The sequence below is a fragment of the Staurois parvus genome, unplaced genomic scaffold (assembly GCF_062004578.1).
Source record: "Staurois parvus isolate SC_StPar_1 unplaced genomic scaffold, SC_StPar_1.0 ptg000029l, whole genome shotgun sequence".
NCBI classification, from domain to species: Eukaryota; Metazoa; Chordata; class Amphibia; order Anura; family Ranidae; genus Staurois; species Staurois parvus.
The window spans coordinates 11,104,111-11,120,246 of NW_028317825.1; the positions used below are offsets into that span (position 1 = coordinate 11,104,111).

The 16,136-nt window shown below is 40.4% G+C and overlaps 1 protein-coding gene across 1 annotated transcript in view; it reads left to right on the top strand.

Annotated features, from left to right (window-relative positions):
* Nucleotides 1–16,136, top strand: part of SLC43A2 (solute carrier family 43 member 2) — an 89,026-nt gene that overhangs the window by 57,018 nt on the left and 15,872 nt on the right. The window contains exons 5-8 of the mRNA XM_089657889.1: nucleotides 206–282; nucleotides 10,588–10,680; nucleotides 13,635–13,768; nucleotides 13,851–14,053. Of these exons, the coding sequence (XP_089514015.1) occupies nucleotides 206–282; nucleotides 10,588–10,680; nucleotides 13,635–13,768; nucleotides 13,851–14,053 (507 nt within the window). The remainder of the gene's footprint in view (nucleotides 1–205; nucleotides 283–10,587; nucleotides 10,681–13,634; nucleotides 13,769–13,850; nucleotides 14,054–16,136) is intronic.

Sequence of the window (16,136 nt, forward strand, 5' to 3'; positions counted from 1 at the left end):
GCTCTTGAAAGACGTATTCACCATTGTCTTTTTTTCAGGGTTTAATAAACTGAACATTATTTATTATGAAACTGAAATTATTTATTATGACATCTCTTAGTAATTGGCAATACAGACAACAGTCATATGCAATAATGTTTTTAGGACATGTCAGTTTGGAAGCCTCAGTCAGTAATAATCCGTCTTTTTTTAATTTCCACTACAGCGCTGTCTGTGTTGATTTTCGTAGCCTTATGTCTGAATGGCTTTGGTGGAATGTGTATGACCTTTACGTCTCTCACAGTGAGTATGCAGTTGTTGCTCCACGTGCCATTACATTTTACTGTCTTTGCAGCGAAAATGTCTGCTATCATTGAATACACACAGGGATATAATTTATAACAAAGAAAGTAATATTAAGGCTGTTTTTTTTACTGGTTGCTATTGGCAATCTCTATTATTTTTTGCACTTGTAAAACGTCCACTCTGTGACTTGATACTTTGTGATAGTAAGAACTTTGTCATTATAAACGTTTAGCTTAAATATTAGATCTAATGTTGCAACAATGTTTGCACCAAAAAGGATGATTGTTTGTAGCCAAAATGCTGACATTTCTGTGACAGCCTAACATAGACTTAGTACACCAGTGGTAATTCATCAGTTATATGCACAGAGAAAAAGTCAGCAATTCCATGATGTCTGCATTATGGGTTCTATCAGCTCAAAGGGCTACAGCACTGTGTGATCAGCTGCAGTTGCGATTATGGGCTGTACAGCGATGAGTCTTGTTGCTTAGGGACGTCAGTAGGTAACACACGCACACACACTCTGCCATAATGTGTCTTCTGTGTCATTGCCCTAATCTGAAAATGGGTTAGCTCAACTGTATGATCCCTGTTTGTTTTTCAGTATCCAGTCTTTTCTTTCTATAAGTAGCTGTTTGTTTATGTAACACTCATCATAATCCCTTTAGGGCACTGGTCCTCATTTGTTTGATTTTATGGTTCTTATAGTAATCTCCATGTTGTATCGCTATTCTGGTGCAAGTGATACTGCCTAAACTGGCCATGCTGGGCACTTTTTTGTCATATCATTATGATTGTCAGGGCTACATATTCAAACCCCAAATATCAGTTTGACCCACTACAACACTTTTCACTGAATGAAGTATACAAGGATTTCACAGTATGCTGAAAACTGAACTTATAACCCAAATAGTTTACAAGTCTACATTGCCTGACTAATCAGAAATCTTTTTGTGGTAGAAAACAGCAGCATAACAGCAAACGGTTAATGCTGGCTTATTTTAGACAAAATGATCTTAAAATAGTTCCACTTCTGCTGCCTTCTGTTGCCTGGTTCCTGAATATCTGTGCAAAGATAGGAAGCCAGGGTCGTCCTTGGCTTGAGACAGATAATTGCGGAGGGGTGTTTATCCTTCAACGGGATTACTGTCCTGCATAAGTCCTCATGCACACTGGACATTTTTACAGCTGCTGTTTTTGGCTTTTGACATTTTTTTCTACAGGCAGTAAACCCCCCAGCATGTTATCCTATGTGTTCATGCACACATAGACTGTAATCAACGTTTTCTGGCAGGGACGTTTTTTGGCTGAAAAAAAACCCCAGGACTAGTGGGTTTCTAGAGGAGTTTTTTAGTTGTAAAAATGCTCTAGCTCTGAAAAGGGCGGTAAATCGCGGCAAACCGGTGTTTTTGGATGTTTTTTTATCAAAAAAATTTGGTAAAAAAACCCCTACAAACGCAAAAAACGAGGCTAAACGCTAATGCAAACTCTAAAAAATGCTTAAAAACAACCCCCCTTCTATACAAAAACCTACAGGAACTACATAACCGGTAGATCCTTATTTATATGGTATTAAATTCTGCTTTTGTATTTGAAAGAAACATTAATTCCAGCCAGTGTTCCTGTGATGTCCCTCCAGAAAGCAGCTTCACATGTACTTGTTTTTGGTGTTTCTTACATATTGTTCTCTAGAAATGTCCCTGCCATTTATCCTCAGAAATCCTTATCTTTCTGTGTATGCAGAAAACAGCTTGTGTCAGACAGAAACACATTGAATACTACTGTAACAGAGAAGTGTGCGATAACTGATTTGCCGTCACTCCCTTATCGCCTGCATACTGTCAGGTGTTGATAACTTATGACGCTCTCTTTTGTTCAGTGGTTCAACCAGTCTCCAAGTAGACATTCAGCTCATTCCCCATTTTTTTGCTGTTTTTTTTTTTTTTTTGCATGATACAAGAAATGAAAGCTAAGCATCTTCTTCTTTTTTTTTTTTTTTTTTTTTTTTTTTTTTACATATCAATAAAAAAACAAATATGAATTCACAGTGTAGAGTAAGATAAAGCAGAACTCTAACTAAAAATAAGGTAAAAATGGATAGCCCATTAAAAGATAAAACAACAAAATTGGCTTTTGCTTCAATATTTACTTTCCTGTAGTACTTTTACTGCCCCTAGACACCCTCGATCTGATGTCCAGCATTGTCCAACCCGCTTCCGCAAAGCTCAGGTCATCTTGAACACATCCAGTCCCTGACAGTGAAAGGAGAAGCAGAACAGTGATGAGCTCACCTCTCTGTCACACTACTTTCTCATCTTATTAGCATGCTTCATGTACTGTTTGGCTGCTTGTGCTGCTTTTTTCTTTTGCACCTAATCCCTGCTGTATAGGAGTGTACAGGAGAAGTATTTCCAGATACAGCCTCTTTGGGTTCCTTGCTATACCTCACATACAAGGTATCAGCACTATGTTTCTCAGAGAAGCATATGCATCTAGCAACCCATAGCAAAGTTATTCTTATAATAACAGAGAATAAATTTAGGTTAAGAAAAAAAAAAGGGCAAGGCGCACATCACTTAGTGCAACAACAGACCAACCACTACTGAAAACAGAAACAGTGCCAGTCATATATTACATACATAGTTACATAGTGTGGCTGAAAAAAGACAAAAGCCCATCCAGTTCAACCATTAAAAAAAAAATATCTTATAATCCTATACCCACAGTTGATCCAGAGGAAGGCAGAAAAACACATTTCTTTTATCATGATCCAATTTGCTCCTGCTGGGGAAAAAAATTCCTTCCTGATCCCCCGAGAGGCAATCGGATATTCCCTGTATCAACTAAGATCATAGATCTACTGTGGGCACATTCTAACAGTAACCTGAACAATAGCCTAAGAAGGTTTACCATGAGTGCTGTACAGACATTCAATCAAAGACCACTGATCACTCAGTCTTCAGTGAGCTGATTGCCGGTGACTGTCAGTCGCCGGCTCTCTGCTTCTCCCCTCCAGTGCTCACTGGAGCACTGGGTTGTGGAGAGTGCAGGAGCAGCTTGCTCAGGCTCTCAGCAGCTTGCTGAAAGGCTGAGCCAGCTACTGATCCAGGCTTCTGGATGGATCTCAACTTCAAAGTCTGGATCTCTCCAGAGCCTGAACCGGCTCAGTAACATCAGCTGACAGAGGACTTTTGCCTGCTATCCGCTGAAAACAGGTCACAGGAGTGCAGAGCAAAGTGCACTCCTATGATCCTTAAGAGCAGTAGGGCCAAAAGAGCTTTGGTCCTACGTCTCCTATAACTTCATTCTAATGACCATTAGTGTTTTTTACATTCCACTCACTTTAATAGCCTTCACCAATATGCACGGCTTACAGTGTTCTACATCCATAACTGTCTTGTTAATGGATTTAACAAGCATCAACTCTTGTTCTCTTCCCAGTATTGGCCCTATAGTGTGGGCTACTGAGAAACTGTACGATGAATAATATTACATACCAGATGCTTTGCAAGAAGACGTAATGGTTATGTGTTCATCATTTACTTCCTTACTGTGTCCTGGCTACAGATGAGAGTAAAGCTTAATGAATCATAAGAGGGATAAACAGAATGCTGGGCCATGTTACTTATTCAGATCTGGTTATGTTTTTTTATGACTTACTGATAAGACCGAACATGGCCTTGCTTAGAAAGCTTGATTAAAGGGATGAAATAGTTGCATTCGGACTGTTTGCTGCAGGCAAAACTACTGCGTTCCTACGAGCCGGTTTTTAAGGATGAGGTCTAGTGATGACTTCTAGCAATAAAGATGATATGCATAGAGCATTCAAGTATGAGTGTGATGTCTTCTGGTATTAACATTTACTACAGAAAGCAGTTTTTCTGACCTGTTCATGACACCTAACTACTGCATGCTTCCCTAAAGGAACCAATGCTTGCTGTAGATTTACATGAATGCTCTGCACTATTAGCCTGACACCTAACACACATGACATTTCAGGTATCTTTCTGTCACAAGGCTACTTCAGCTCAACCCTCTTTCCGACCCTTTCCTGGTGTCAACTAGTGTGTTCACGTGTAGAACTCCCACATAATTAATGTTCCTAACAGCCATTTAAAAAAAATTAGCTTAATGGTGGTAAAGAACATAATGTCCCTATGATAGATGTCTGCATAGCTGCTGTGAGGTTTACTTTTCTTCTGTACATTTACTATTTTTAGCCTGATAGGGTCAGTTTAAATGCACAGAAGATTTTCCCAAGTGCTATCATATTAGAAGGAACTGGAGGCATTGTTGGAACTGTTCTAAATGTCCATAACAAGCAAGGAGTCTGTCCTTTTCAGGTTTTTATGGCACCTTGGTAGTATGAGAGGGAAGATCTGACCCAATAAAACTGTAGTATAAACATGCTGACATAGAAAATCCTGACATTAGGAGAGATGATCTCATATGTCTGCTTGTTCTCCTTCTCCTCCATTCATAGGATGAGAGGTGACCAAGCTGCTTTGCTTTAACCATTTGCCGCCCGGCCTATAGCCGTTTGGTGGCCGCAAAAATGCATTCGCTTTCCGGAGTGTACGCCATTTGGCGTCCTCCCGCACATGCGCAGTTCACGCGGTTGCAGAGCCGCGCAGCGGCGCGATCTATTACCGGCCGTGTACCTCGGACATGGCCAATGACAGATCTGAGTACCGGCCCCTGTTGACAGTACCATGTGACCTTCTGTGACCAATCACAGCAGGTCACATGACAGTTGTATACAATGGATGGCTTCATTCATGCCATCCATTGTATACTAGTGTCTAGCTGTGAATGGTTACAGCAGGTCACATGCACATGTCATGTGATTAGCTGTGGCCAAATCACAGCTAAGCACAAAAAAAAACAAAAAAAAAAACCTGAATGAATCGATGCCATTCAGGTAAATGCTTGCTTATAGCAAAGTAATTCATGCTATAAGCAAATTGTGTAAAAAAAAAAAAAAAAAAAAAAAAAAAAAAAAAAAAAAAAAAATACTGATCACTTCCCCAAAGTAGTACAATGTTTCTATGGTAACATTGTACTACTTTGGTCATAGTAAAATCTTAAAAGAAAATTAAAAAAATGTAATAAAAAAATTATATATATATATATATATATATTTATTTTTTCATACTGTCACCAGTCAGTGTCCCTGTTCACCGCCATGCCAGTTATATGATGATGCTGTACTGCACTGGTGACAGTATGTAAAAAAAAAAAAAAAAATAGTGAAAATAATTTTATTTAATTTTTTCATTTTCCGAAAATTATGACAAAAAAAATACAACTTCAAAAAACTCGCCATTCCTCTTATGAAGTACGTCGGACTGTCTACTTTGCAAAAAGGGGTCATTTGGGGGATTTCTGTACTGTTCTGACATTCTTGGACCTCAAAAAATTAGATTGGCCGTCAGTACTTCAGGATTGATCAATTTTCAAATATATACCATAGTTTGTGAACTCTATAACTTTCCTACAAACTAAATAATACATCCTAATTTGGGTTATTTTCACCAAAGACATGTAGCAGAATACATCTTGGCCTAAATTTATGAAGAACAATTATTTATTTGTAAACTTTTATAACAGAAACAAAGAAAAATGTGGGGGTTTTTTTTCAAAATTTTTGGTCTTTTTTTTGTTAATTTAGCAAAAAATAAAAACCCCAGCGGTGATTAAATACCACCAAAAGAAAGCTCTAGTTGTGTGAAGAAAATGATAAAATTTTAATTTGGGTACAATGTTGTATGACCGCGCAATTGTCATTCAAAGTGTGAGAGTGCTGAAACCTGAAAAATGGCCTGGGCAGGAAGGTGTAAAATTGCCCGGTATTGAAATGGTTAATCACTGTATGGAAATATGAGGTCACCAACCAGACTGTGATGCCTGGTAGGGAGGTGTAAATCTCAGGGCAGGCTGGGCAAAATTACAATCTGTGATTCTTTAGCTGTAAAATAATTACCATGTATGCTTGTCAACTGTGTATTTAAAAATGTTACCTTTAAAATGTAAAGGTTCTCCGTTTTTGTAATATTAAATGCTGTAGGCAATGCTAGCTGCTCTTGTATACTGTGAGCCAGCCCAGTTTAGGTGTGAACAGCTTGTGTATTCTTTTAAATGTGTAGTTTAGCGGAAATGTCAGAGATTGTTTAGAACGATAGCAGTGTCTTTGCCATAAAGACTTATCTCCGTCACAGGCTCTATTGAAGGCCAAGATTGGTGTCATCAGTTAAATTTGGTCCAATTTACGCAGATGATTGTGTGCTCAGGGAACTGGTTCTGTTTGAGTTTTTCTGGTTGTGGGGGAGGAGGGATGGACTTGGTGTTCTCAGTTTGAGGAGGCCAGACAGAATGTGCTTGTTTATTATTACAAAGGCAAAGCAGATAGAATTTGGAATGGCTCAGAGAATTTGCCCATTTACAAGGGGACGTGTTACCAAAGACAGGTCAGGGAGAGCAGATAAGTGTCTCCCTATCTAGAGCAGGAGAAAGAAGAGCATAGAGCAGCAGACAAGGCCAAGGACTTCAGGCTGTTTTTGGGGAAGGATATGCTATAGAAGAGAAAAAAAACAAAAATAATAATCCGATAAGCAGCATCTTCAGACATGCTCTGTGCGTGTCACCAACGTTTAATATTTTTTGATTGAAAGAGTATATGAAAGTTTGGAATTGGCTTGGCATAAAAACATTTGTGAACTATACTAACATAAGGTTACAATCACTAAAATAAGGAACCATTTTAGATGTGCGTGTGTGATTGAGCATGGTTAGCAACAGTATATATTCTATCTACCTTATATAGTTTATTAGCCTATCCTATTTTTTTATTATTTATTTTTTGCCAAATTTTTTCAGGGTCATAAATTACCTTTTGTACAATTCTGCTGCTCTGTCTTTACCCTCAGTGGTTATCTTTCACCTGTGAATCAGCCGGTATTGTTTCTCTGTGTTTACTACAGCCAGGTGCATTTTGTTAGGGTAGTGACATGTCCATTGAAGGAATTTCTTGAGTGCTTTAAATAAACTGGAGGTGTCACATATATGCATTAGAAGATTAGGTGTGTATTGAGTAAGTTGCAAGCTCCCCTGTGATTACCCTCGCCCCTGTCTATCCAGACAGAGTAAACATTGTGCATGTTCATGACGTGTATACCTAGATATGCAATCACTTCCAACTTCTGAAAATACCTTTTTTCCTCTTGGATACCTTCAGAGCTTGACTAGCATTACTTGATCGTATGTGGCACATAAGTACAAAGTAACAGCATCATTTAAGAATCAGGTGTCTGTGTTATAATGGACACATCCTTATCTGCTTTGCTATTTTGTGGCTTTAAGACCCCTTTCACACGGACGTTCTGATCAGGTCCACCTGTCCGTTTTTCAGGCAGACCCGATTAAAAACCTCTATTCTCCTCTATGGAGAAATGGTTATAAACAGAGGTGTCCATTTACACTCACCTACATCCAATTCAATCTGCCAAAAACAGGCGGATGGGGAAGTTCCTCTTCCGTCCAGTGGATCAGATTGGATGGCAGATGAGTGTAAACAGACAAGTGGTCCATTTATATCCAACTGCCAATGGAGGAGAGTGGTCTGTGTCCGTGTCCATTCTGCATACGTGCGGCCGGACACGGACCTGCCATCCCCCCGCTCAGCAGATATCAGCAGACAGATCCCCTACTGAACAAGCAGATCGCAGCAGTCCGCCTCATGTGCAGATGCAGGCATAATATAATTGCATTTAAGAAAAACCTGTACAGGAAATAACTGAATACCAACTTTTACATGGCTTTTAATTGCAGCAATGTCATAGTTAGTTAATTATAATTTTTATCAACAAAAATTTATATTTATGGACATTAAGAAAGATTTTTTTCCTCACTACCTCAGTGTTAGTAGATAATACAAAGTTCCATTTTGCGCACAATTTTTGGTGATACTAAAGCTGATCATACGTGGCTCAGTTTTTATTTTTTTATTTTTTTTTCAGCCAGGTGGCTGAATGAAAAAACTGAACTGATTCCCCCATCCACACATTTGAGGTGAATTCAGGAAAGCTCCCTGCAGTGTCATTGTATTCTGGCAGCAGAGGCTGCAGCACTGATCATACTAAAGTTTTCCAGCAATCCCATTCTGGAGCAGTTATTCAGCAAGCAGATCAGTTGCTCTCAAACAAGACTGGCCAGAGAAGGATCAAAATTTGGCAAGTCCCTGCTGAACTGGCCACATTTTGATCTATCTATACACCTGTAGATTATTTTTTTTTATGTTCAGCCTGCATGCTATAGCATCGCTATACAGTGTGGATGAACACTTCTTCCACTGTGGCTATTGATTGGATGCAGCTGCTGCACAGCTGATAATATTCCTCCCAGCTCCTTCAATTTTTCAATTGGAAATTTCAAGGAACGTTTTGACAGGGCCATCCATGAAGTGAATTTTGGTGGTTCATCAGGAATCAGACAAAATTTGTTCTGTGTATGGCAGTTTATAGACTTGCAGATCTGTCCCAAAGAATAGCAGTCACAGCCCCCCATCACAGTGCCCCTTGCAGTCATGCCCCCCTCTTTTCTCTCTGCCTCCCCTGCACAGTCCTACCTTCGGCAGGGCAGAGGCAGGATTCAGCCTGTGTCTCCTCTCCAGGGTCCCCTGCCCCTCTGACGATGTCATCCTATCAGCAGAGCAGGGGGTGGAAGGAGCTGCATATCTGGATCATATTAACAAGCAGGTGATTACCCGCTTGTGAATATGAAAAGACTCCAGCTCTCTGTGCAGATCTCCAGCTACTCCCACCCCCTGCTCTGCTGATAGGATGGCATCGTCATCAGGGCGAGATACCCTGGAGAGGAGACACAAACATGGCCGCATAGCACCCCCTTCTCTTGAGTACTTTGTACATCAGATATATTGAAGTAGTTCATTCTCTCTTTTTATATATGGGATTCCTCTCTATATTTCAGATATCTATCCTTCTATTTCTCTCTCTCTCCTTCTTTCTCTTTCTCTCGCTCTCTCTCCTTCTCCTTCTCTTTCTCTCTCTCTCTCTCTCTCTCTCTCTCTCTCTCTCCTTCTCTTTCTCTCTCTTCTCCGATCTTGCCGTCCTATCTCTCTCTCCTATCTCTCCCTCTCTCTTGGATCTCTGTTTCTCTCCATAATAGATCTGTCTCTCACACAGACACTCTCAGGGCCACTGGGGCTCTCTCTGTACCTCTATCTCTTCTGGCTCTCCACCGGTCACGTGTAGTCGCTCCGCAGCCAACTACTGGTCATGGTGTGGTCCCTGAACACTCCTCCCTAAATGTCAGTTTGGGTCCCACTCCCTCCTCAATTCTGTGTTTGATCTGTGCACTGCTCTGGGAGATCATGGCTGGATCAGTGGGGGGGTCAATGCAGATCTCCTCCTCTTGCAGTGGAACAGGAGAGGAAACACAGGCACGGCCGCATAGCGGGAGGTGAGGGGGAACCGTGGTCGGTTTTAGCCCTGTCTGGACTGCGATCACCACTTACCTTCCACTGTGTGGCCCAGTCATCAACAGGCCACAGACCGGTACCAGCCCAGGGGTTGGGCACAGCGGCCCTGGCAAATGCGCAGTGTGCCCTGTGGCCAATCCAGGCCTAGATATGAAGTACGTGATATTCACAAATGCTTTACACTGCTTAGAAGTGAACCCAAATGTTGACCTATTGTTGCAATTGATGCTCGGTCCTGGCATTGCGTCACAAGTGTTTAGATATTTCAAGTTATGGATGTGTCATATACTGGTGGTGCTAATGATAGTAACACAAATACCACCTATAAAAGGACTTGAAAAAGATATAGCTTTCTCTGGCAAAATTGTATTGCTTTCCTAGAGATTCCTTTATGATTTTTATTCCTGAAATAATTGATAACATGTTTCATCCATGGATTGTTTAAATTTTGTGTTAGAAATAGAAACTGTTTAAAAATCCTCATAATAGTCTTGCTGCTTTGAATGGAAATGCCAGTAGAGTATGACACAATAACTTAGTGGGATCTGTGCTGCTGACTAGCGAACAATGCCCACACAATAAACTACTGTCATACTGACTGTACTGCATAATCACTCTTCTGTCAAATAAAAGCTGATAACATCTTTTAATTTCCTTTAAGGCACAAACCTTGAGCTATGTGTAGATGAAATTCTGATAATGTTATATCACAGCTATGTGCAGCCATTGTCACTTGTTAATATGATAAAAAGTAGCCTGTCCAGAGAAAACTTTAATATTGCCTTTTTTTTTTATTATTATTATAGCTGCCGAACATGTTTGGTGATCTGCGCTCAACGTTTATTGCATTAATGATTGGATCCTATGCTTCCTCTGCTGTCACCTTCCCCTTCATCAAGGTGGGTATGCTTCCTTCCATTAGAGGATTATCTGTTGATTTCAATAAAGCCTTAACAATATTCTTCTGTCGGTAGTTCCCTTTACAGCTACCTGCACCTAATATAGGCAAGCATTTGTGCCAGTTTTGGTAACGTTATTGTCATGGGTGACAAATTCCTGTAGTTGTTAGTACCACCACATTAAGATTCTTAAAGAATTACTGCTAGTTTTCAGTTTAGTAAACTGTCAGTAATCAAGATCTCCACTAAATGCAAACAAAGGAGTCACAGAAACTGGTGATATCATTACCTAAATATGGCAATAATGGTATTTGGGAAATTACTTGAGAAACTAATTGGGTGGAGCCTGATGGGGAACTGAGAGGTCTTAAGGTTCATTCTCATAGGCACAGAGAGCTGTACAAATTAATGACAGGATGCAGATGTACTCTGGTGATTGCATATCGGAGCATTTACTTGCATACAGATGTGTGCCCCTCGATGTAGACAGTCTGCGGCCAGGGCTACTCAGCCATCTCTATAGCAAGAAAATGCTTGTATATGCTACTCAGCCGCAGCCTATCATTGTTTTGTACAGGAGGCTGTAAGCAAACATCTGTCATTCTCGGGCGCAGAGATACCTTTGTTTTTAATGGTGTATGGCCCTCTGTACCTGTGCTAATGAGCCATTACAGTTTGTTTTTTTGCAAAACAGCCGCAGTCTAAGCAAAAATCTGGTGTTGCAGCATAGGACCCTTGCCTTGTTCCTCGAAGCATAGAGCTCCAACACACCCCCTGATGAGCAAACCCCTATAGCTCAGCAATCAGCAAAGGCCATGCTTCCCACTGATTGGAGAGCTCTAGCTCTGATTCAAGAGGGACATGTTGGAACCACTGCAGAGAGGCAACTGCTTTCAAACAAAAAGCAAGAGTCCTCTGCAGCATTCTAGCAGGGGACAGGCTTTTCTATACAGGTTGTGGCTATTTTCCAAAGTAAACAAACTAGAACACTTTGCAGACCTATTTATTTGATGCACCTAAAATGTTTTTAGTTGAAATAAACTGAAAGTTCAATTAGGATATAAACACAAGGTATAAATGGTCAAATTATTATTGCTCCAATGTTAAAGTGAGTTTTTTTTTTTTTTTGGATAGAGTATGGATTATTTAAAACCATCAGCAGAAGTTTTTGCCATCTGTGTTCAACTGAAGAGATTTGCTTTCAAGTTGAAAATAAAAATCTTCTCTTGCAGGCTGTCCCGCATACCACTAGTTTATGTCTAGGGTACCAGAAAAAGTCATTTTGCTTACCTAATCATCCACTCCAGCTGGCTTCTTCCATGCTGCTAGATCTATCTCTGCAGCCTCTTATTCCCTACTCACCAGCAGTCACAAGCCCTCTGATGTCATCAAGTACAATGCAGCACCCATAGCTCTGCATTAAATGTGAGAATGGCGAAGGACCGTCTACAAGCAGGTATGTAGATGAGGAGAGGAAAGTGCCAGCTGCCAGGAGAGTGGGGATTATGAACATACAAGTTCTTTTTCTGGTACCATAGACATAAATAAGCATTTGCCCTTTTGCAGGGCTTCCCCACCACGAGGGAGAATTTTCACTTCCTGACCTCTAGAAACCAAATGAAGTGAGAGAAAATCTCTCCAGAGTAAGGTAAATCCTCTCTTAGACAAATGTCACCAGAGAAAGCATCCCCATTGCATGGTTTTCTCTGGTGGGGTGCTACTCCCTTAGTGCTCAAAAACTAAAAGTTGAAATACACTTGACATACAGGTTACTGCCACCATGTTTTGTTCCTTTGTGTTGTTACAACAAAATCATCCTTGTTGCCAGGGCCTAAGGGGGCTACTGGTGATCTGTTCTCTAACACTTCAGTTTTTTTTTAATTATTGTTCTAGAAAACAAAAGACAAATTGTGTTTGCTTTGAATATCTGTCTCTCTAGCTACCCCATATGAGGTCAGATTGTGAGAGATGAGTGCTTGCTTCCTCTCCATTGTACACAGTAGCTTGGCATAGCAGACATTTATATTTTTAGAAGAGTCATTAATGTGGATGGATCAATAAAAATTCCATTCCCAAGTTGATCTATGTTGCAAAATATGTACACTCAATCATGGTGTAATTTCAGTGTACAGCAAATCTCTTGCTCAGCATAGTAAAAACAGGAAGTCAGTGAGGCCCTTCAGTGAAGAGTTTTTTTTAAAACTACAAGCACAAAACCATAAAATATGTTTCCCAGCTGTCTAGTCTGGGTCATTGTAACCTTGCAAAAAATAATTGGCAAGACAGTTATTTTTTATTTTGGGTGCTGCAGTTAGCACTGGTGACTTGTGGCTCTGAGGGTTCTTGGGCTTAAATCCCATGTGGCCCATATCTGCAATCTGTTTTACTCTACTTGGATGACCAGACCCTCTTTTCAAGTGACAGGCTGAACTATAGTTTTGATCAGTGTTGGTATTCTCTTGGTTTTGTGTAAAAGATCTGTACATTATTGTTAAACAGGCCATAGACATAATTTCAACCGATTCAGCAGGGACCAGCCGAGATTCGAACCATCTGTGGGCAGGCTGACTATACCCAATTCGATTGTTGTATAGCCAGCCAATTAGCTAGCAATAATCACTGTCTTCTCCGACAGGGACTACTCCGCTCGCGCCCCCTACTGGGAGAGCACAATAGCTCCGTGGGAGAGATTCTCCATCAACAATGACTGTGTTCATGGGGAAATCAAGCGATTTACAGGTTGCAGGAAAGAAAATGGCATCATCTATGGCTGGGTTTAATGATTTCTGCCCTTGGTGGGAAAAAAACCTCATAAAGTTTGCTGATATAAAGATCAAGCTTTTTACTTTCAGGCTCTTAAATTTTAAATATGTAAAATATTTGGCGAGTCAAGCCTGGCCTCTGGTGTACCTGTTATGTTTAAAAATAATGTTTTTAATCTACTTAATTTGCAGGTTATTTATGATCTTGGTATCAGTTTTATCACAATTCTTATTGTCTGGGCTGCATGTGCTGGGCTGGTCTTCTTCAACTGCTTCTTTAACTGGCCTCTGGAGCCTTTTCCTGGACCAGAAGACATGGATTATACGTAAGAGCATTATATTTATAACAGTATACTGCTATTATAGTAACATTTTATAGCATGCTGATATTACCACCATTGTTTGCAGTGTGAAGATAAAGTTCAGCTGGCTGGGATTTGACCACAAGATCACAGGAAAACAATTCTATAAGCAAGTTACCACTGTGGGGAGACGGCTAAGTGTTGGAGGCTCCATGAAAAACCCCAAAGAGCTGTCAGTGCTGCAGGAGGGGAATAAGTTGTGTCTGTCCACCGTGGATCTGGAGGTGAAATGCCAAGCAGACAATGCAGGTATGTCCCCAGTCTAGTATTAGAAGGTTGTGCTGAAAAGGAATCAGCTGTCCAACACTGGAGCAGTTTGTAAATGTATAACAGAATTCTCCTAAGCAACATTTAAATCTAATATGATCCCTAAATAAATTGTGGTTTTCACGGCGTTCTGTTTCCAGCTGTCAGGTAAAGAAATTAGATCTTTATTTCTTAGCTACCCATCCTTACCACGTGAGAACTAAGAATAGGAGTAATATTAATATTTGCATGTTAGCTTTTTTTGCAGTTTGAGTTTTATCAAAGTGTATCTAAACACAAACTTCTTTTGTACTTGACAAGAGGTGGGTTAGAACCCCAGTCATGCTTTATTGCTGTCTGTGTCCCCACTAGGGGAAATTCACCCTCTCGATTTTGTCCTGGTGACCAGTGTCACCAGGACTGAGTGAGAAAAAATCCAAAATTTTGAGGTGTCATCTGAACAGAATATAGTTGAAATCTTATATTGGATACACATGTTCTGGTGACAACTGTCTTAAGTGAGAATTTTCCTGTCTCAAAGATCTCTTCTCACTTCTGTACTACAAAACAGGAAGTCAAGGTAAATCTCCCAAATGGGACACAGATGACACAATAACCAATTCTTACTTGTCATTTTAACCACTTGCCACCAAATCACATACATGTACTTCAACTGGTTAAAACAGGCTTATGGCAACAGCTGTCAGCAATACCGGGCAGCACAGTGGCTAAATGGTTAGCACTTCCACCTGGCAGTACTAAGGTCGTTGGTTCGAATCCCAGCCACGGCACCACCTGCCTGGAGTTTGCATGTTCTCCCTGTACCTGCGTGGGTTTCCTCCGGGTACTCCGGTTTCCTCCCACACTCCAAAGACATGCTGGTAGGTTCATTGGCTCCTGTCTAAATTGGCCCTAGTATGTGTAATGTATGAATGTGAGTTAGGGACCTTAGATTGTATGTCCCTTTGAGGGTCAGGGACTGATGTGAATGTACTATATATATATATATATATATATATATATATGTGTGTGTGTGTGTGTAAAGCGATGCGTAAATGGACGGCTGTATAAGTACCTGCAATAATAATAATAACCCCAGTATCTTTTTTTTCTGCCAGCGAAGCTCTACAGGCTTTTACAGGTAGCAGAAGGGGTCGTCAACCCCCCTTCCACCTCCTGCCGGTCCCTCTCTGAGCTTTCCCGTGCGATCACTGTTTTATTGTTTACATTTCTTGTGATAGGAATAAAAGTGATTAAAAAAAAAGAAATTAAAGGGTCAGGGTAAAATTTATTTATTTTTTTAAATTTTAAATAAAATAAAAATTTAAACCGCCCCTGTCCCCCCTTGCTTGAGCTCAGAGGTGAACACATATGAAGGTCACGCACACATATGTAAACGGTGTTTGCACCACACGCCATGACATCGCCATGAACGTTATAGCGAGAGCAATAATTCTAGCATTAGACCTTCTTTGTAACTCTAGACTGGTAAGCTGTAAAAAATTTCAAAGCGTCGCCTATGGAGATTTTTAAGTATTGCCTCCGATCCACAAGTGTTCATCTTTTATAGTTTCCCAAAAAAAATGGGTTAAATATTGTGCTTTTCTTGCATTAACATTCATTAAAGTATATTTTTTCCCCAAAAAATTGCGTTTGAAAAACAGCTGTGCAAATACTGTGTGACACAAAAAAATTGCAACGACCACCATTTTATTCTGCAGGGCCTCTAATGTTCGAGGGATTCAAAGTCTTTTTCCAGCCAAAAATACTGATTTTCACTTTTTTACTAAACAAAATGTCAGAAAAGGCCTGGCCTTCAAGTGATTAAAATACGATCTGCCTCTTTAATTATATCATAGCCTTTCCTCTAGTCAAAGGGTCTCCAAACTTTCTAAACAAAGGGCAAGTTTACTGTCCCTCAGACTTTAGGAGGGCCAGACTGTGAGCAGTGAGAGTGGAAATGCCATGCTGTCAGTGGGAGTAGACAGTGTCTCAGACTTGGTGGTCAGTAGGAAGACTGATGTCAGTGGGAGGAATAGTGCCCATCGTTGGTGTCAGTGGGAGGAATAATGGTCATCGTTGGTGT